A 21,351-nucleotide genomic window follows, 5' to 3' on the forward strand; every position below is an offset into this window, starting at 1 on the left:
ATGTTGAAGAAATTGACTGATATCGGCATTAAGAAAACTTTGAATGGATTTTTATATGATACTGATTGTAAATTTTATAGAATGTGATTTTATGATTTTACATCAGTGGTTTGTGCTATTTCTGTTGTTCCCATCTTATTTATATTGTTTCACAACTAACGGCCTGTAATACCAGCTAAAAATGAAGTCATGTTATAAAGAGCGATACCATTGATAAGTGCTGTTATTTTCGGCTTCAAACATACAAAATTGTGAAGACTGTGTGTTTGTAAGATTGCAAAGTGTAATCATCTTGTATATTTATTGTAGACTGATGTTTGCATTTCAGGACTAAATTGAATTATACAGCTCCAACAGATGACGGTTCAGTGTATAAAATCATCCTAGATGGGATTTCTGGTGCTGTTATGCATGAATTATTGGATTATGTGTTTAGTGGCCAGGTACAGAACTTTTGTTTCTATATTGACTCTGTATATCATGTATGTACTGTATTATGGCACATTTTGGTCTAATGTTTACCTCAGTGAGGGCAAAATGTCACCCAATACTTTCGTTTTGAAGGGCAGCTGAAGAATTTCCATGTTCTTTCCCATTGATTGATCAATTGTGAATAGTGCTAGTCTAGCCTCATTGTTCTTTGAACTATTTAAAGAAGGCTATGATGATTGTTTTTAAACAGAATCAGAGTGTGATCTATAGAGCGCGTGGTGATGTTCAAAGACGTTTTGATTTTTGTACCACTATTGATCTTTTAATAAGATTTTGACAACTCCAAATGTAGACAAACGTTTATCTAGTCTGTTCTTAATTTGATTTTTTTTCACACTTCTTCACTAAGAAGATTTAGTTACTATTTTAATAGAACATATTTCAAGGGTTGAATTGTGCAATCAAAATAGTAATCATTTTGAGAAGTATAAATGAATATAGATTGAATATATCCATCTTGTGGCAGTCTTTTGGGACAATCATTTTGTATTATATTTTAATGATGTTTTAATTTATTATTGCTTGTAAACAAAAATAATACAAATGTCAGTTTCACTCTGAAATCATACTCTGCTTGTCTCAATATAATGCTGTATGGTGGCTTGATCACTCACTGAGCAGTGTTTCAGAGATGAGTTAAGTCACTCAAATCTGATACAAATGCAGCATGATTTGTTAATGCCATATTGGCAATTGTTTTACATTTGACAGACTGACATTTGAAGTCTGGACATTCCTTGTTTCAGAGGGACACTGCAGTCTGCCATTTTCCCAAATAATTTATTAGAGTTGACATTTTTGAATTAGGATTGTAGGACTAAAGCCTGTATCATATAAGATTAGAGAATTCTTCTGTAAATGAAAAAGAAATAAAATACTGACTTTTAAAAAGTCAGAATTAAGACCGTAGGTAGATGTAAACTATTCTATTTTGTTCTTCAGGATAATTAAATTAAAGAATTAGAGTAATATATTAATGACTGAAACTAATACGTGATGTTTGTGATATGTAATGTTCTTCCTTTGACCCCTCAGTCTGTGGTTACTAAACAAGTTTCCTATGTAGCTAAAGTATAAAATCGAATCCCCTCCAGTTTTTTCTGCTACTAATGATGAGACTAACTTACTACAGAGTAGAATCAAAACTAAGTGAATCATGAAAAAGTCATTAAGTGGTTAAAGAACACAAAAAAAAAACACTTTTGTGCTTGTGTTAATCTTATAGTTGTCCCGGGGCTACATTTTGCAGCAATGTATAGTGTGGTGGCTGTGTGAAGAAACTGCAGTTTTCTTAAGTGGTTCATGTAGGAAAATTTCTTTTATTTTCAAAAAGAAGTTGTGCAAATATGCACATAGTATAAAGGAATGATTTATTTTTCTTCTTAAGGTGAACTTTTGACTCCCAGCTTGCTGCTTCTGCCACTAACTTCATCTATCTCCCCTACTTCAGCACAACTGCAGCTGTAACCCTCATCTGTGTTGTTGCCTCGGAACTTCTTTAAAGATCCCTGTAGATACTTGAAAAATGTGATTGCCAACGGACAGCTTGTAGGAATCATACACAACTTTTGAAGTTTTAAGAATGTGACTGGTTCAGATAAAGTTAAAATTAACATTGACTAAACTGGACTAAATTAACATGGACTGAGTAGGCCACTAATAGGCTGAACTACAGACAATATAACCCATATGACTGATTTAGCACATGTCACATCTATATATTATAGCATAATCTCAATAGAATGAATCTTTATTGGAAAAGTCATTTTCCAGCTTCTAATGGGATCACTTCTCCTCCCCATTTCACTGAATCTTAACTTCTGGCTGACTTGGTGAACATCATTTACTTTGGTTTGCTGAAAATTCCCAAATCTATGTCCAGCAGCACTCACTAGCAGTTTGTTCTTTCCACCTCCCAGTACTAATCTTTCTCTGACCTTAACACTCTGCAGATTCCTTCAGACAACAAGCTTCGCTAGCGTTCTGCCCAGTAACTGGCAGAGAACAGTTTCCCTCCTGCTTGTAGTGGTTGCTTTTCCCCTCTTCGTGTCTCTGTCCAGTATTTTTAATTAGATTGCACAAACCAAGAACAGCTGCCTTCGAATTTGAAAGTCGATCAGTGGCAAAGCCATAAACTCTGCTCGTTATTTTCAGTTCTTAAACCTACCACGTGAATATCAATAATAGTTGACCCAGGGTTGCCTGTACCTCTGATAACTGAGCTAGACAGGCTTGAGTAGAACCCATAGTTAGACACCATGAACCTCTTTAGCATTCCATTGTCCATTGGATTATAAGATCTTTTTAAAAGAAATCCCTCCTGTGAAAGCTCGCATCTGTAATGCATTTTTCCTGCCCATCTCCCATCTTCCACCCTACACAATCTTGTGCTCAACCAAAACCTTACTGCCTGTATCTTAATTCATGTCAAGTGCCATTCATCTGTCATCCATGTTTACTGATCTGCATCGGCTACCAATCCAGCAACACGTCAGCTTTTAAAATTCTCGTCCTCCTTTGCACGTCGCTCTTTCTTCAGCTTCCTCCAGTAGATAAAAATGTTGAAACTGTCTAGTTGATGGCAGTGTGCTCATCAAGTTACCTCTGTCCTAAGATCTGGAATTCCCTCCCTGCCTGTGTTTATGGGCCTTTAGGATAGTCCTTAAAAGTTTGATCGAACTTTACATTGTCTTTCCTGACAGTTTCTTCTGAGGCTTTGTGTCAAACTTTGATAACGTTTTATGAAGCACTGTAGGCCATTTTATTGTGTGAGATGCACTGTCTAAACGAATGCAAGTTGTTCACTTCAAATGACCTCTGATGGTACGCAGAGCAAGTGAAGATGGATTGTAGTTAGAAATTTGTGGCTGTGGCTAGCATGTGAATATGCTGTAAGTTGTAGGCATATGAAATGGAAATTCGTTCAGTGTTCTTCTTGAGTTTGTTTATTCAGCCACTGTTTTCTCTTTTTCAGATTAAGCTGAGTGAAGACACTATTCAGGATATTGTGCAGGCAGCAGATCTTCTCCTCCTAACCGATTTAAAAGCTCTGTGTTGTGAATTTTTAGAAAGTTGCATTGCCCCTGAGAACTGTATTGGCATACGTGATTTTGCTTTACACTACTCTTTGCAACATGTATACTACATTGCTACTGAGTATCTGGAAACACACTTCCGTGATGTGTCTCATACCGAGGAGTTCTTGGAACTAGGCCATGAAAAAGTGAAAGAAGTTATCTCTTTAGAAAAGTTGAACGTTGGAAATGAAAGGTACATCTTTGAAGCAGTGGTAAAATGGATTTGTCAAGATCCTGTAGTTCGAAAGGTATTGATAAACTAATATTTTTCTTTCTACCGATGATCATTTTACTGACGTTGTAAATTATCATGTTTTTCACTACTCATTTAATAGAACATTTTAGCATTGCATGATACAAGGAGGTTGAAAGGAAATTTGATTACGTTAGTGTTTTGTCGTAACTGCTGACTAAGAAATGTGAATGTCAGCAAATTCAAATATACATGACACACCCAGAAGTAATGTTTGGGCAATAATGTGATTGTTGTGTTCATGTATTCTCATTACACCATGAAAGGTCAGCTGAAGACAGATGTATCTTATTTTAAACCCTGTACCATATTCCCTTTTCGTGTTCCTACCTCTTAACTTCGTAGAACATAGAAATAAAGGAACAACAGCAAATGCTTCTAGGCCTTCGAGCCTGCTTTGCCATTTTAGCTGATGGTTGAACATCAAATTTAGTACTCTATTTCCATGCTATTCCTATATCCTTTGATGTAATTAATAACTAAAGCACTGTCAGTCTCTGTCTTGAACTTACTTATTTAATGACTGACGTTCCACAGCCCTCTGGGATAGAGTTATAAAGGTTCACTGCCCTCTGAATGAAGGAGTTCCTCTCTCACTCAGCCTTTAATGGTTTGCCTTTTATTTCAGTACTGTTGCCCCGTGGTTCTAGACTCCACAGCCAGGAAAACTGACTCAATCAATCCCTCTGAGATTTCCTCTTGCTGTTCCAAACTCCAGGGAAAACAAGCCCAGTTTCCTCAATTTCTCCTCATGGAAAGTCTTACCATCTCAGAAATCAGTCTTGTAAACCTCTGCACTCCCTGTATGGCAAAGTGTGGTGCCCAGAATTGAACGCAATGTATTGGCTAGCTTTGTTCTAGTTTCTCTATTTGTCTAATTATAAGTAAAACCCAGGAATGAAATTTTTTTTATCAACTTTATTTCCCTCACTTATCATCTTGACAGACTAGTGCAGAACACCATCTGCCCCACTCATTTTGTGATCGCTTTATTTGAGCATTTTTTTAATGATCAGACTGTTGTTAGTGGGAGTTTGCGTATCCAGATTGGCTGCTATGTTTCATACGTTACAATTGTGAAAGCATTTTTTTAAAAGTACATGCAATAATGACAAGGTGAAACCTGTATGGGTAGAGCTGAAAAACAGATGCAAAAAAACATTTGTGGATGTTGTATATAGACTCCCAACTGTGAGGGTGATGTCACAAATGGCATTAAACAGGAAGCTAGAGACACAGGCGATAAAGGACCATCAGTAATAATGGGAAACAGGAGCACCCAGTGGAAGCCCACGCAGATGTGGGGAGAATGTGCAAACTCCACAGAGACAGTTGCCTGAGGCTGGAATTGAACTCGGGCCCCTGGCACTCTGTAGTAGCACAGCAGTGCTAAACACTGCAGCACTGTGCTGTCTGGATGGAGCACAGCAAAGGTCTGCCAGACTGATTGCTGTGATGGCAGGACTTATATTTTAGGAGAGGTTGAAACTGTTAGGATTACATTCATCGGAGCTCAGAATAATGAGAATGATCTTATAGAAACCTATTAAATGCTAACAGGACTGGACAGGGTAGATGCAGGAAGGGCGTTTCTAGTTGCAAGGGAGTCCAGAACTAGTGGTCATAATCTAAGGATATGGGGTAAGCCATTTAGGACTGAGGTGAGGAGAAATTTCTTCAGTAGTGAAGCTGTGCAGTTCACTACTGCAGAAAATAGTTAAAGCCAAAATACTGGATGTCTTCAAGATGGAGTTGGATTTTGAACTTGGGGCTAAAGGCATGAAAAGCTGCAGGGAAAAGTGGAAGCATGCTAGTGAATGGATGATCAGCCATGATCACCATGTATAGCAAAGTAGGCTCGTAGGGCTAGTTGCTTACTTGCACTATTTTTTTAATGTTTTGATGTTTAAAGAATTCAACAATTTCCTGAGGTTGTGAATTGCACTATATAAATGCCAGTTCTTCATTATTTCTTTTCTCTGTGTAATAGGGTTACAGATGGAAATGACTCACTGTGGGAGCATTATTCAAATGTGTTGTTCAGTATCTTCCACACCAACACAGGAAATGTTTAAATCTGTCATGTATAGTTGCAAAGAATCTCGATAGATTATTGCCAAAAACTTAAATCATAGTTTTATTTGCATTTACAATTATGTATGCAAAATATGCAGGAAGTCATTGGAATTGTTTTTGTATTGGTAAAAATACAACATTTTCTGTCACGAATTAATAATGACCAAGGCTTATTGTTAACAACCACTGTGTTAAAGTTAGCAAGTGATTCAAAGTGACAATATGTAATATTGCAATAACTATCTACTTTGCCACAAAACACTTCTCATTGTCATTACCACTGGATGTTTCTCTCTTCATAATCGTGCTAACAGATAATTCTTTTGTAACACTGTCATTAGATAAAATAACCTGCATACTGGCAGTACTGCCCAATAATGGTGGCGTAGAAACAGTTGCGTCCACAGGCCCATTCCATTTTAATTTATCAATGTGACATGTTTAAGTCATTCTGCTCAGTCTGCATTGATGATTTCAAACTACTTCTGTGGGCTATTTGAGCTTAGTTATTCTTATTCCTTTCTTATAGCTTATGATAATTTAAGTGGTCTACGTGAATGAAAAACGTGGGGCAGAATGTTCAAAGTTTGGTGGGTATATAGTGTGCTGAGAATCCTGGGATACCATGTCTTCGGCAACTGTTACTGCTGCATTAACAGTACACCCCAGTGTCCCAGGTTTGAGGAGCTCAGCCAAGTGCTAATTGTTGGGGTGGGATCTGGGCAGTCGTCTTGGCATCTGTCAATTTTCACCTGAATGGTTCAATGATTGGAGAAGATTGGACAGTATTATTGTGAGTAGCAAATTGTAAGGCTAATCATTTTGCTAAGAAGAATAAACAGACACAAATAAATGTTGGTGCTTGTAGGAAGTTAGATTTTTCTGTCCTTGTACGTGAATCAAAGGATGTTCACTTTTGCAAGTACAGCAAGCAATTAAAACAAATAGCATGTTGGCTTTCGTCAAGTGGGGATCAGAATACAACAGTTAGGAAGCCTTGCTGCAAGTGCTTTGCTGAAATCGCACTTCAAGTACTGTGTACAGTTTTGCTCAGCACACCTGAGGAAGACCAGAATTACCTCAGAGAGGGTGCACTTGGTGTTTACAAGATTAGTTCTACAATGAGAGGGTTGCCTATAGGGAGAAATTGAGTGTCTTTAGCCTGCAAACTCTGGAGCTTAGAAGATTGAGTGTTATTGTTAAAACAATAAGATTTCAAGCTTTTCACAAAGTATGTGTTATAATAGGCTCTTTCCCCCAGCTGCAGAGTCTAGCGTAAATGCATTGTAGAGCTGCTCTCTGAGAGAGATGACTATTGGTGGCTTAACCTGAAAGTCACCAAGCGTTGAGAAGGCTGACTGTAGTCTGTTGCAGAAGGCATTCATGGCAGTTGAGGTTGGTCATTTAAGATGGAGATGAGAAGAAATTTCTTCACTGAGGCTTGGAGGGTTATGATGCTTTGAAATTCTCTGCCTCAGAGTGCAGTGCATATTTAGTCATTGAGTCTATTAAAACCGGAGGGCTTTAAGGAAACCTACATGGAGGGGGGAATCAAATGTAATATTTCCATGTTTGCTAATGACTTGAAAGTAGTTGGAATTATGGGTGATGAGGGAAATATGAAGAGGCTTCGAGGCAATTTGGGCAAGTTGAGTCGGCAAATACACGGCATTAAAAAATGGCGAAGTATGAAGTTGTCTACTTTGGAGCCGAATTCATTGAATGATAGTTTAGCAAATGTTAATGTACAGAAAGACCTGTGTGTCCTTGTACATTGACCACTGCAAATTAGCATACAGCTGCAGCAGACAGTTACAAAGGCAAATGATGTGTTGGTCTTCGTTGTAAGAAGGTTTGAGGCTGGCCCAGAACAAAGGCTCACACTCTCAGGATATATGGTAAGCCATTTTGAACTGCAGTGAGAAAGCTCCTCATTCAGAGCGTGGTAAACCAGTGGAATTTTTTTTACTACAGAAGACTGTTGAGCCAAGTCACTGAATATATTTAAGAAAGACATACATCTTTCCTAGGGGCTGAAAGTGTGGAGAGAAATGTGGAGATAGCTGGAGTATGGCATTTGACTAAAGGATCAGCCATTTGCAGAAAGCAAGCTTCTGTGAACAGCTCTGTGATAGTGGCTGGATAATCTGTGTTATTGGTAACGGAGAGATAAATATTGGCCAGGAGTTGGGTGACTATTTCCCTGATCTTCGGAAGAGTATCTTGGAATCTTTTTTTGTCTGTCTGAGTCAGCAAACTGATGCAATCGGATGTTTAGTTACTCGTCTGAAAGGCAGCCCCTCTGAAAGTACATTGCTTTCTCAGGACTACACTGGAATGATAGCCTAGCTAAGGAGTTTTTTTTTCAGCTATCCGGTTTTCTTAGTGATAATGGGAACTGCAGATGCTGGAGAATCCAAGATAATAAAATGTGAGGCTGGATGAACACAGCAGGCCGAGCAGCTCCTGAGGTTTTCTTAGTTCTTTTACAAATTGAATAGTAGACACAAAAATTCCTTAGCATTCGATGAGTTGTGGATTTAACAAGCCTTCTATTTTTATAGACATCTGAATACCAGTTTGAATAGTACCTCAGAAACAAAAACTGAAATTGCTGGAAAAGCTCAGCAGTTCTGGTGGTATCTGTGGAGTGAAATTGGAGTTAATGTTTTGGATCAAGTGACCCTTCCTCAGAACCTCAAAATAGTACCTCATTTGCTTTTGGAAAAGTAACATTCCATTTGATCTTTATTTGCAAATATTTCTTCATAGTTCATTCAAGTATCAGTTGTATTCAATCACCATTTTAAGTAACCAAATAAACATTGTTCTCAGCAGTGATGACTGAACCTTTCTTATTGTGCATTCTTTCAAAACTAAAATGCAGAAATTCAGCTTTATCGCATTCACAGGACCTATCTTTTTGAAATTGGATGAATTTGAACATGGTGGCTCAGTGGTTAACACTGCTGCCTCAGGGACCTGGGACCTGGGTTCGATTCCATCCTCGGTCTGCGTGTGTTTCCTCTGGGTGCTCCGGTTTCCTCCCACAGTCCAAAGATGTGCAGGTTAGGATTGATTGGCCGTGCTAAATTGCCCCATAGTATCCAGGGATGTGTAGATTAGGTGGGTTATGAGTGATGGGTCTGGGTACGATGCACTGAGAGGCGATGTGGACTTGTTGGGCCGAAGGGTCTATTTCCACACTCTGGGGATTCAATGATCTATTAATGAATAAGTCTGGCGTAAAATGTGCTTCAGTCTTTCAGTTGTTTTCCCTTCCTTCCCTCATGAAGACCACTATACACCACCACTCTTTAATCTTCCCAACTGAATAGACTAGTGGGCTGTCCCCGTGCTGCATGTTTGAAACTCCCACACTCATGCATAGGCACGTACACCAGGATGAGAAATTTAGTACAGAAACGGGATATAGTAAAGGAATATCAACATCAAGGTACTTAGCGGCACGTTAACGTACTGACTCTTTGTTTACTCCTGCTAGGTCTATGATACTTAAGCTTAGCATATATTCACATAATAAAACTGTGATAACTTAAAGTAACCAGCAATGGTATTATAAATCATTACATTAGCAGTGAGTTTTCTAATTAGCATTCTACGACTAAATGATGTTACTAAATATCAAAAATACACTACATGTTTGAATTTTTTGTTCTAAGTAAAAGTGTACTTGTTGAAATATGAAAATTAGTGATATGTATTTTCTTAATTCTATTTTGTGACACCCAGATTTAGCACTTTACAAGAACCTATGTATATATAGGTTTTAATTTAAATGTCAAGGTCTAATGTGAAATTTCAATGTTGTATATGCAGGATTGTTTTTTGTTGAGTTCAGTAAAGATAACTGTGATGCAGGCATAGTACGGAATAACTATGAAAAATTAATTCCACATCATGTTGATACCGGAGTTGAAAATTTATTTCCAGCCTCAGATAATCTCAGCAAAAATATGTTACTTGATATTGTCTGGTTTGTGTTGTAGCTGTTTTTCTATCTCCAGTAATCAGCTATTACCTTTCCTGTACTGAAGATGGCGACTCATGCCAAGATTTAACTTTGCTGTAAGCTGTTACCTTTCTCAAGTGGTAATAGGAACTGCAGATGCTTGAGAATCCAAGATAATAAAGTGTAGCGCTGGATGAGTACATCAGGCCAAGTTCATCCAGCTCTACACTTTGTTATCTCACTTTTCTCAAGTGGTTTCTTATATAAATTAACCTTCACATTATTGATGACCTGTACAGGCTAAGAGGATTCTATTTTTGGTTGATAACTATAAGCATGCACTTAAAATTTAGTACATCATTCATTAATTTCTAAAATGGTTTTCTTTCTTCTGAATTATTTTGTCATCCCAGACAGTTGAGTGACTACATTGTGTTTGAAAGTAGTTGGAACGCAGCTTTGGACATGAGAAATGACTACTCCTATCTCCCTACCACCTGTGTTTTTTTTGGCGTCCAATGACCAATAATACCTCTCCAGACCAGGATAGACTGCACCATTTTGGGGTAAAGATGAAACATTTAGCAAAGAAATATTGGAACCAAATCTACCCCAATCTTGGAACCGTCTGTGGCCAGTTAGCTGTACAGCACCCCAGAAGACTGCCTGGGTTATCTTTCTGCATTGGTTATTAGCCTCCTTTTTTTTTTTAGGCCTAATGTGTTTAGTTTATTGTATGCAGTTAACCTGTTTTGGGAAAATATGCAGCCTGAGTCACTAACAGAGTCTAAAATTGTAGACTTGTCATTTGAAGCTTCTTAACCACCTCCAGGTACATATCATCACTTGGTTTACTTTGCTTTTTTCCAAACTCTGGCGAAATTCTTTCTCTTGTTAGGGCATTCTAGTTGATGGTTGTTCCTGAGTCAGAGTTTGGCCTTTGTATTTGAAATGTGCTGAATACAATTTAATGACTAAATGTTGACCTTGTTTATCTTTACTGAAATAACAGGAAAATGAGGGACTGGTTGTTGGAAATTGGGAATTTGCAGATAATTATTCGTTTACATGTTTTCATAATTAAATATCTAATCATTTTAGGTTCACATGAAAGATGTGATGTCTATGGTTTGGGTCAATGGCCTGGATCCTAGTTATCTGAGGGAACAAATGTTGAATGAGCCTGTGGTACGAGAAATTGTCAAGGAGTGTACCAATATTCCTCTCAGCCAAAGAGAAGGAGAGGCTCAGCTAGCTACCTTCAAACCTAGAGGGTATTCTGAATGTATAGTGACGGTGGGAGGCGAAGAAAGGAGGTGAGTCCAGCCTGATCGGCTCAAAATAACTGCCTACTTTCAGGCAACAATGAAGTGTCTTATTATGTGATTCTCAAACACTTTTTTTTTCCCATCTTGCACCCCCTCCTGTCAGTCTTGCAATTGCCAAAGAATTTTTTGTTTACATGTAATGACATAAATATGATAAGTTGTGGTAAGCTGCATTTTAAACAACATCACAGAATTATTACATTGCCAAAGGAGGGCATTTGGGCCATTGTCTCTGCTCTGGCTTTCTGAATGAGCGTTATGACCTAATTCTATTCTTCTGCCTTTTTCCCTATAAACCCTGAATGTGGTTTCTATTTAAGTAATCATCTGATGACCTTTTCCAGATCCTAACTACTTGCTGTATGAAGATAGCTTTTTCTCACTTCGCATTTGCTTATTTTACAAATTACCCAATACTCTGTCATTCTTTATCCCTCAATGAGAGGAACAGCTCTCACTGTATCTACGTATTCCTGTTCTGGTTTTGAAACTCCCCTGTGAGATTTGCACTTGACCTTCTTCTGTCCAAGTCATTAGTTCTGTAGGTGAACCTTTTAGGGCACTCTTTTTGCAGCACTACAGTGTCTTCTGAAGCAATAATGTCATCTATCTCTGTTTCCAATTCCTGTCTTTTTCCATTCCATTCATTTCCTACCATGTAACCAAGAATATTTAACATCCAGCCTTAGTTTTCCTTCAGCCATGTCTTTGCTGTGGCACATCATCATCATTCCAGATTGTAATCTGTAAGTGTAATGCATCGGTATTTTTGACTGTACTCTGCATTCACATACGTTCTATGAACTCCTGATTTTAAACTGCATTTCTCTCTACCTTTGTGCAAATTCATCTATTAGCCTAGTCCAATTCTCTATTCTAATTCTACTTGTCTCTCCCTGTGTATTTTGTCAACCCTATATTACTTTTTAATATGCTCTCCTGGTTCCCATACACCTGTCAAATCAGTTTAAAATCTGCCACGTCCCCCCTCATATTAAAACAAACAGCAAACACCCCACAAAGAACTTGCACTGTTCAGCTGCAATTCAGAACTGGTCCTACAGTCCCTTGATTGAAAGCCTGCTCTCCTGCACCATCATTCGAGCCACACATTCATCTGCCTTACCCTCCTATGTATTGACTCATTTTCACATGTCACTGGAATTAATCCAGAAATTGCTACTTTTCAAGTGCTTCTTGTTAAATTTCTGTCAAGCTTCCCAAATTCCTACTGTCCAGTCCACATCTTTCTTCCCTCAAATGCTGTTATATCAACTTGGACCTTGTCCTCTGGTAGCCACCTTCTCTCAGAAGAATGTTCCGCTGCTGGTCTGTGACATCCTTGACCTTGTTATCAGAGAGTCAACGTGCCATCTGGAGTCACGTTCATGGTCACAACAATGCCCATAAGCTCTCCTGCGTATTCTCCCCCCGTATACGGTTGGATCACCTATGATGCCACAGGCTTGGCTGTTGCTACGCTCTTCCAAAGAATCATCACCTTCATCAGTATCTAGACTGATCGGCAAACAGGAGCTCGGGCGACTCTTGCACTACTTGCCTACCCCCCTTTGACTGCCTGCTGGTCACCCATTCCTTATCTGCTCACATGCTGTTACTGTGCAATGTGATCACCTCTCTGAATGTGCAGTCCACAAAGTTTTCTGCCACCACACAAAACCCATGGCTCAAGTTTGTCTAGTAGGTGAGACATCCTGCAGATGCTTATCTAGATCATGTGAAGTATCCGTGATTTCCCCTGCACGTGGCACATGCACGTGTTTGTCACAGAGCTATACTTTTGCATTATTGACTAAGTTGATTTTTTAAAAGCCTCTGCTTCTTGACTTACTTAAAGCACCTGTATTCCAGCTATGTGCGGAGTTCCCCTTTTGAATCAAATTCTTCAACTACTCGTTTTATCTTGTCTCACTCTGGCATTTTATGACCTTTGACTGATGTGTAGAAATGATGCATAGTTTAACAGTATAGCACACATGGTCCGACATGGGCATGTGTCTGTGGAATTCCATGTAGCCAGTTTTTTGTTGAAGACCATTTTGCATTAATTCTGGAGCACAACTAAGTCAGTTCACACTGTTTAGTATATAGAGTCATACAGCACGGAAACAGGCCCTTCGGCACTACTTGTCCATGCCCTTCTCTCTCCTTAAACGTGTGCCGTCTAGTTTTGGGCTCCCCTAATCTAAGGAAACGACCTTGGCTGTTCACTTTATCCATGCAGCTCATGATTTTATAAACCTGTATAAGGCCTTCTATGGTCCAGGGAGAAGAGTCCTACCCTATCTAGCCTCTCCTTATGACTCAAACCTTCTAGCCTAGGTAACATTCTTGTAAGTAATTTCTGCACCATTTCCAGTTTACTAACGTCTTTTGTATGGCAAGACACCTAGAATTGTACACAGTATTCCAAAAGTGGCCTTATCATCGTACAGCTGTAATGTGACGTCCCAACTCCTCTCGCTCTCTCCTCCCACCCCCCTCAATACATTCACATCTCTCCTATAATGTGGTGCTCGCAACTGTACGCAGTACTCAAACTGAGGTCTAACGTGTATCTAGTACAAGTTCAATGTCACCACCTTGTTCTGTAGCCTACGCCCCCTATTGATAAAGTAGCAGAACAGAAACAAGGGGAATAATTACGTACTCCCTAAAAGAAAAGATGAATGATCTAGTGAATTCATAAAAGAAAATAACAAAAAAAATCAATATTTTAAATTGTTTACGAATAAACGGGCATTGTTGAATGGTTTTGAAATGGTGAGCAAAGGAGATCATATGGCTCAGCAATTGAAGAATTATAAAATTTTATAGTCTCAGAGACTGCCATTGATTCATTACGGTATGACTACTGTCAGGAAAAAGTGTTTTTGACCCATTTTTATCTGTCCTATCCTGCTGCTGTTCGTTTTTGTTTTTATTTTTCAAATATTCTTCCAGTTCTCTCTAAATGGTATCACGTATTCTGCTTCCATCACTGTTTCTGACAGGCTTGTTAGAACATGGTATGTCTTTGTTTAAAACAAATTCTGACAATTAAAATATGTTCATGTATTGATTTAATATTTCATTATTCATTAGTACACGAAAGCCCACAGCTGTCATGCGGTGCATGTGTCCATTATATGACCGTAACAGACAACTTTGGATAGAATTGGCTCCAATGAGTATTCCACGCATTAACCATGGCATATTGTCAGCAGGTAAGAATGTGGTTCACTTACAGTTTACCATAGACAGTTGTCAAACATGGGATTTCTTCAGTTAAGCATGCACTGTATACAGGTATTTATTAATCAATTAACAATTTAAAATATTCACTGTGTTATGCCTACCGCTATAATTGTTTACTATGTAATCCCTGAAGTAAGTACTTATGAAAGTGTAGTGCCTGTGCAAATTTGATTCGCATATTCTATTTGCTTTAAAGCAATTAAGAAGGCAGATGATTGAGCAATAAAAAAAATATAAATTGAATCCTGCTTGCAGCTTTTCAGCTGTATTAAATTTCCTAAGGTATTGGATGTAACTTCTATTATTTTAATATAACAAACAATTTATTTGTAGGTTCTTGCTTGAAGTTGCAAGAATAAATTAGAGTTTTTCTTTGCTATGAGCCAAAAATACTCCATGTTTAGCCACTTGCAGAGATTGTCATCTAATACCCATTACAAGTGTGTAGGGTTTGGAGTAGTTGATTTGAACACTCCTTGAAACCTCACTTTGTAAAACTGTTAGTAGCTCTAAACAGCTGCTGCACAGTCTGGAATTTGGCTAGGCCATTGATGCATGCTGTCAAAAACTGCTGTTGTAGCCTTGCCAATAGTTGAACCATGTAAGTCAACATAATGGTTTTTTTTTCCTTCTCTCTGCAAGCGTGGTTTTGGCTGATTTCAGGTCCAGTAATTTCCTAGTTTGTGGATGGGAATTTCATTGGGCCTCTTGAATAATTTTATATACAAAATGTACTTTAATGAAAATTAAATCAACAACAATCCCTCCACCGCCCCCCCCCCCAAGCTTCACCGCATAAGTCTAAATCATACTTTTTGAAATAAGTCTTTTAATTTTAGATTTGTGCTCTGTCCCCAGTAGTGGATGTGTTCTTTATCATCTAACCAAATTCCCTAGATCCTGGAATGTTCCAAACAGTTTGGAAATGTGCACGAGTAACTCATCTGTTCAAGAAGGGAGGAAGTCAGAAAGTGGGGCACAATAGATCAGTAAGCCTAAAAACTATCATCGATAAACATGTTGGAACCCATTCTTAAAATGATGGTAACAAGTGTTTTGTATGTAGTTGTGCCCTTCTTAAGGGAGCTGTCAAGTGATCTGGAGGACCGGAGCTTGGGTCCAGTCTAGAACCAACTGTGGATGTGCGATCATGGTCAATAAAGCATTCCTGTTCAGATTTTCCGTCGGTCTGCATGGTATATAATTGCTAGGTCCAAAGGAAGCACTGAGAAAACAATTGGCGACAAGAGTGGGATTGGCCCATGCACTTTGTGCAAACACTTTTTTTCCTTTCTGGAGATATCATGTGAACTTTAGAAATGGCAAGGTGTAATGTTAAGGGAAGCAGTCACAAAGGAACTTTGGCTGCTATTGACACCAGGAAAGAAGGTACTCCCCGCGGCACGGCTGAGAGCAGCTCACGGAGGGTGGTTGCGAGGGGACTTGGGCAGCAAATCTCTACTAGAGTGAATGGCAGAAAAATATCCTGTTGGTGGGAAAACGAAGTGATGAGCTAATGTGGGGGAATGGTAATATTTGATGAAGATCCAGAAAATTGGACTTCATACATATACATGGAAAGCTTTAATTTGCTCTTAAAAATGAACAGAGTGGCTGAGGGCATCATCTTACTAGATTTTTTTTAAGTAGCGTCGGGAACAAGACCTTCATGATTCTAAGGAATCTAGTGCAACCACAGAAACCCGTGGAGAAAGCCAAGCAAATTATTCGTAAATTATTTTGCACCCAAGCTGCTAATTATTTCAGAACATTTCTATCTTTACAGATGAGTCTAGCACAAAGGAGAGTCCATCAGCCAAAATTTTAGCCAGCTTTAAAGAGGTTAGAGGAACATTGCAAGTTAAGAGGATTTTTCCAAGATGCTTACAGGATCATATGGTTTGTGGCCTCCAAAATGAAGTCATCCAATGGAAGCTACTAGCAAGGAGAGATGTGGGTTTCAAGACAACTTTTGAAATTGCTGCCTTGATGGAGTTGGATACCAGCAAAGCAACCCAGTTGGCTGTTGACGCCCTGGGTGCAATAAGTAGTGGAATCTCAGCAGAGTGCAGTATTTGTAGTAGAATGATGCTGATATGGCTAGAGTGCCCACAAGGAGCCAGTGTGTTGGACTTGAGAAGCCCAGTGACTCAGGTGTAAGCAAATTGGTCATTATTGCCTGAAATTGTCAGCTACAACCCAAACAAGAGAAAGGGGAGTCAGCAACAAACAATCCTGAAAATAAGGAAAAAGGTACATGCTGCCAGACAGAGAGTCACCTAGGTCTGCGAGAGAAGCACAAGGCTCAGAGTCGGCAGTTTTGGGTAATTACCCTAGTTGGTATGGGTGAAACTGAACATTTCTGGGTTCTTCCCAAAGTAGAGGAGAAGACTGTAAAACTGGAAGTAGGTAGAGGTGCATCGGTGTCCCTGATTCCAGTCACTTGGAGATAGCAAGAACTGCTGATGCTGGAGTCAGAGTCAATACGGTGGAGGAACACAGCAGGTCAGGCAGCATCAAGGGAGCTGGAGAGTTGATGATGGTTTGGGTTTACACCCTTCATCAGGACTCAGTTGAGCTTTACACAGTATTGTCCCTGATTCCAAAATCACACTATAGGGAGAAGTTGAGAGCACTACCATTTTGATGTCTGCCTAGATTGTGCAATGGACATGCATGCAACAGGTAGTGAAACTGAAGGGCTACGTACCGGTGAACGTTTAGTTAAGGGACCAGCGTGCAGAGTTGCCACTTTACATAGTAAAAGGCAAATACTCTGCATTATTTGGACACTCCTGGTTACAAAAATTAAGGTTGAGCTGGGACATGGCTGATTCACTCAATCATGAGTTTGTAAGAAATCCTGAACAAATTACAAGAAATCTTCAGAGGAAATTAGAGGAATCAAAATTGAATTACAGCTCAAGCCAGAGCCTCGTCTTGGAAATCTGAAGGCATGTCCAATACCAATCACCGTCTGGCCTAAAGAGAATGACTGGTCATTCTGGGACCGTTGGAACCAGTAACTACCAGTGAATGGGCCACTCCCATCATGCTGGTCTTAAAAACAGATGACCTGGTGAGAATATGTGTGGACTTTAAGGTCACAGTAAGCCCAGCTCTAAATATGGATCAGCACCAGCTTCCACTCTCAGCAGGCATATTCAGTGGAATGGCAAGGGAAAAGAAATTTTCCAAACTGAATCAATCACAGGCCTATCTGCAAAGCCAGGGCCAGCGGCGGGGAGGTGTTGGTCATGAAAGAGTATCAGCCACTGCTGCTGATAGTGATGCACAGGACTTTTCTGCTACAAGCGACTTTGTTTGGGCATCATGTCAGTGTTCCAGAGGACCGTGGACCAGATATTAAGTTGCTTGCCAAGTGTACAGTGTTGTCTGGATACTTTGACTGGATCCTCTGAGTAGGAGCATTTGAAAGATTCAGAAGGGACTCTTAAAAAGATTGCAGGAGGATGGCTTCCAAGTAAAAAGATAGAAGTACAAGTTTTTTTTATTTTGTTTGAGACTCCACAGTGCATTTGGGCTATGTATTTGACGGCGAGGGACAATACAAGGCTCCTGAGAAGATGGTGGCTATCACGAAGGCCTCTAGAAAGAGAATGTTGCTCAACTGAGATTGTACTTGGGACTTGTAAATTACTATGGCAAGTTTGTGTTTGATCTAGAAACCTCTGCATTGGTTGCTAGGAAAAGAGTGGCCCTGGAAATAGACCCAGGAATGTGAGGTGGCCTACTGAGAGGTGAAGCAAGCCTTAGTAAGTGTTAACACATTTTGACCCAAAGTTGCCACAGCAGTTAGCATGTGACACCTTGCATTATATGGTTGACATTGCACTTTCACACATTTTACCAAGTGGGCAGGGAAGGCCCATCACATCAAAGTCACTAAGGGAGAAGTATACTCAAGTTGAAAAAGAAGGATTGAGCATCATGTTCCACGTTAAGTAGTTCACCCATTTCCTTTTACAGGAGGCATTTCGTGCTACTGACCAACCAGACATCTAACTTTCATTTTTGGCCCATATATGGGGGTACCGACAATGGCGGCAACACGCCTACAGAAATGGACACTGGCTCTGTCTGCCTAATCATATGTGATCAAATATCAACAGATGGAGAAATATGGCAATGCACATGCCCTGTCAAAGCTGTCACTGCTGATGAATGAAGATTTTTCCCGATTCGAACCTGAAAATGTACTTTTTGCAGGATGGCAAGGTGCCAATGTCAGCAGATCCAGTGCAGAATTCTACTTGGAATGACTTGGTTTTGAGCTGAGAGGTGGACTTAGTCCTGAAAGGGAAAACCAGTCATGAAATCACCCAGAAATACACCCTTAACTGTCCAGGAGCTGGGAGTTGTTTGGATTGGCTCTGTGTTTAATGTGGGGAATGAGAGTTGTATTCCTCCCCTGTTGACAAGAAGAGTGCGGGACAAGGGCACCCGAGTGTGGTGTGAATGAAGGAGATAGCCAGGACCCATTTTTGGAGGCTGAAACCTCCAGATTGAGGGAAAAGCGGGATCATGTGAATCCTGAGCATTTGGAACAAAGGCACTACCGTTAACACCCCTTCCCCTATGGGAATGACCTCCAACACCATGGCAATGAATTCATATCAATTTTGAGAGCAGTAGAGGGACAGATGCTACTAGTGGTCATCGATGCCTACTCCAAGTGGCTTGAGTTGCTGACCATGAAGTCAGTAACTGTGGAAGCTGCAATAGACTGACTGGATAAAATACTTGCTAGGGTTGGGAACCCTGATCAAGTCATGAATGATGATGGCTTGTGACTCGAATTTTCAAAGTATACCTGGAAAATTGCAGACCCAGACACGTGAGATTGGTTCCATTTCGCTCTGTGAAAAACGGCCAGGTGGGGACAATTGTACAAACCTTGAAGCAGGCCTTTCACAAGGGGAGGGGTTGCTAAGGCAGCAACTCAGTAAGTTCCTCAGTATGTACAAGAATATGCCCCACATGACAAGCCAGTATTGGCCAGCGTCCTGAATGTACAACTGCCAGCTGAGAACCATGATAGACTAGCTGCAGCCAGGTGAGGCCAGAGAGGTGGTAGAGTGAAATCAAGAAGGGCAGATGGCTGTAAGGGTGGGAAACTTGAGGTCGAGGATATTCCAAAGAGTGGAGACTGTAATGGCCCAGAATTATATATCTGGGGAAATTTGGATCCCAGTGGTGGTGGCTGAAACAGGACCACTTGTCCTACATGGTACAGAATAGGGATGAACTGGTCTGGAGGAGATATGCAGACCAGCTAGTCACTGCACCTAACCCACGAGGGGAGGACCTTCTGAATACCAAGATGGAGCTAGGGGTTTCTGAACCAGCGTTGGTCACAGCAGTGACACAGGGCTACAACAGCCAATCAGTCAAGGACGTACCACTGAAGCTCCCTGAAGCCTGGCGGGGGTTGGGGGGGGGGGGGAACAACGCTAGAAAAAGTTCCTGAGATGGGAAGTCTTCCCGGAATCTCCATTCCCCAAGAGACTGATCACGTTGGTGTAACTACGGAAGGGTCATTTTCTTTTCCTGTGTTTTTGTTAGTATATTTTCCTGATGTATATATGGTAACTGGAATGCTTATATAATAATTATAGTTGTTGTCTATATGTTTATTAATGGGTATTTTTAGAATAGAGGGGGAGATGTTATAAATGTAGCTGAGGGTGCTGCTTCTTTGAGAGCAAGTCAGGTGACCTGGAGGGCAGTGCTTAGGTCAAGTCTTGAACCAGTTGTGGAGCTGTGAGCATTGTAAATGAAGTGTTCCTGGTCTCACACAGCGTTTGTCTACCTGGTATATAATTCATGCTTCCAAATGAAGCAACAATTTAACAGCGAGATTTTTAGAAAATGCTAAGATACGCTGCGAGAGCCAGCATGGTGTTCTGAAAAGGAAAGTGTGTTTGACTAATGCATTAGAATTTTTTGAGGATGTATGAAAAATGCCTGTATTTCCTCTATTGGAACTTGTCGAAGTGTCTTTGGATTTCTAAAGGCATTTGTTAAAATGGTGTTGGATTTGCATGGTTAAAGGATTGGGCCAGCGAACAGGAAACAGAGAATGAGTCGTTTTCAGGTCGGCAAATTGTGCAATTAGTGAAGTGTTACAGGGATCTGTACTGGTGCCTTCACTCTCTACAATCTGTATTAATGGTATGGATGAAGGACATGGTGACTATATTTGCTGATGACTCAAGAGTAGGATAATAAATTGTGAAGAAGATATAGGAGAATTTACCAAGGAATAAAAGTTATTTGGGAAAAATGGCAGTTAAAGTATAATGTAGGAAAATGAAACATTACCATTTTGGTGTGTTAAAAAGAGAGCAGAATATTATTTAAATAGAGAGTGACTGCAAAAACATGTTACAGAACGATTTAAGTGTCTTGGTACATAAATCACAAAAGCTAGCATGCAGCTATGACAAATAATTAGGAAGGTAACTGGAATGCTGTCCTTTTATTGCACAATGAATGAAGTTTAAAGGAGAGAAGTCCTTGCTACTGCTGTACAAGGTCTGAGACGGTTCTTGATACTATGTGCAGTTTTGGTCTCCTTAAATCCTGGAGGTTTAATTACATTGGAAGCAGTTAAGAGCAAATTCACTCTGCTGATTCTAGGGGGTTGAAGGAGTTGTCTTGTGAGTCGAGAATGTTTGGCCTGTACCCATTTGAGTTTAGAAGAATGAGAAGTGACCTTATTGAACATAAGATATGAGGGAGCTAGAAGAAGTTTGCCCTCATGGGAGAGCCTAGAATTAAGAAAGACATTTTAAAATAAGGAGACTCCCATTTAAGATGAAGGTGAGAAACATTCTTTTCACGGTTGCTCTGTGGAATTCTCTTCTCCAG

At 39.9% G+C, this 21,351-nt stretch overlaps 1 protein-coding gene across 1 annotated transcript in view; it reads left to right on the forward strand.

Annotated features, from left to right (window-relative positions):
* The window catches only part of gan (gigaxonin), an 88,994-nt gene that overhangs the window by 19,381 nt on the left and 48,262 nt on the right, over positions 1-21,351 (forward strand). Inside the window, exons 2-5 of the mRNA XM_059651741.1 lie at positions 329-443; positions 3,467-3,817; positions 10,973-11,187; positions 14,305-14,426. Coding sequence (XP_059507724.1) covers positions 329-443; positions 3,467-3,817; positions 10,973-11,187; positions 14,305-14,426 — 803 coding nt within the window. The remainder of the gene's footprint in view (positions 1-328; positions 444-3,466; positions 3,818-10,972; positions 11,188-14,304; positions 14,427-21,351) is intronic.

This window comes from Stegostoma tigrinum, chromosome 16 (assembly GCF_030684315.1).
Source record: "Stegostoma tigrinum isolate sSteTig4 chromosome 16, sSteTig4.hap1, whole genome shotgun sequence".
NCBI lineage: Eukaryota > Metazoa > Chordata > Chondrichthyes > Orectolobiformes > Stegostomatidae > Stegostoma > Stegostoma tigrinum.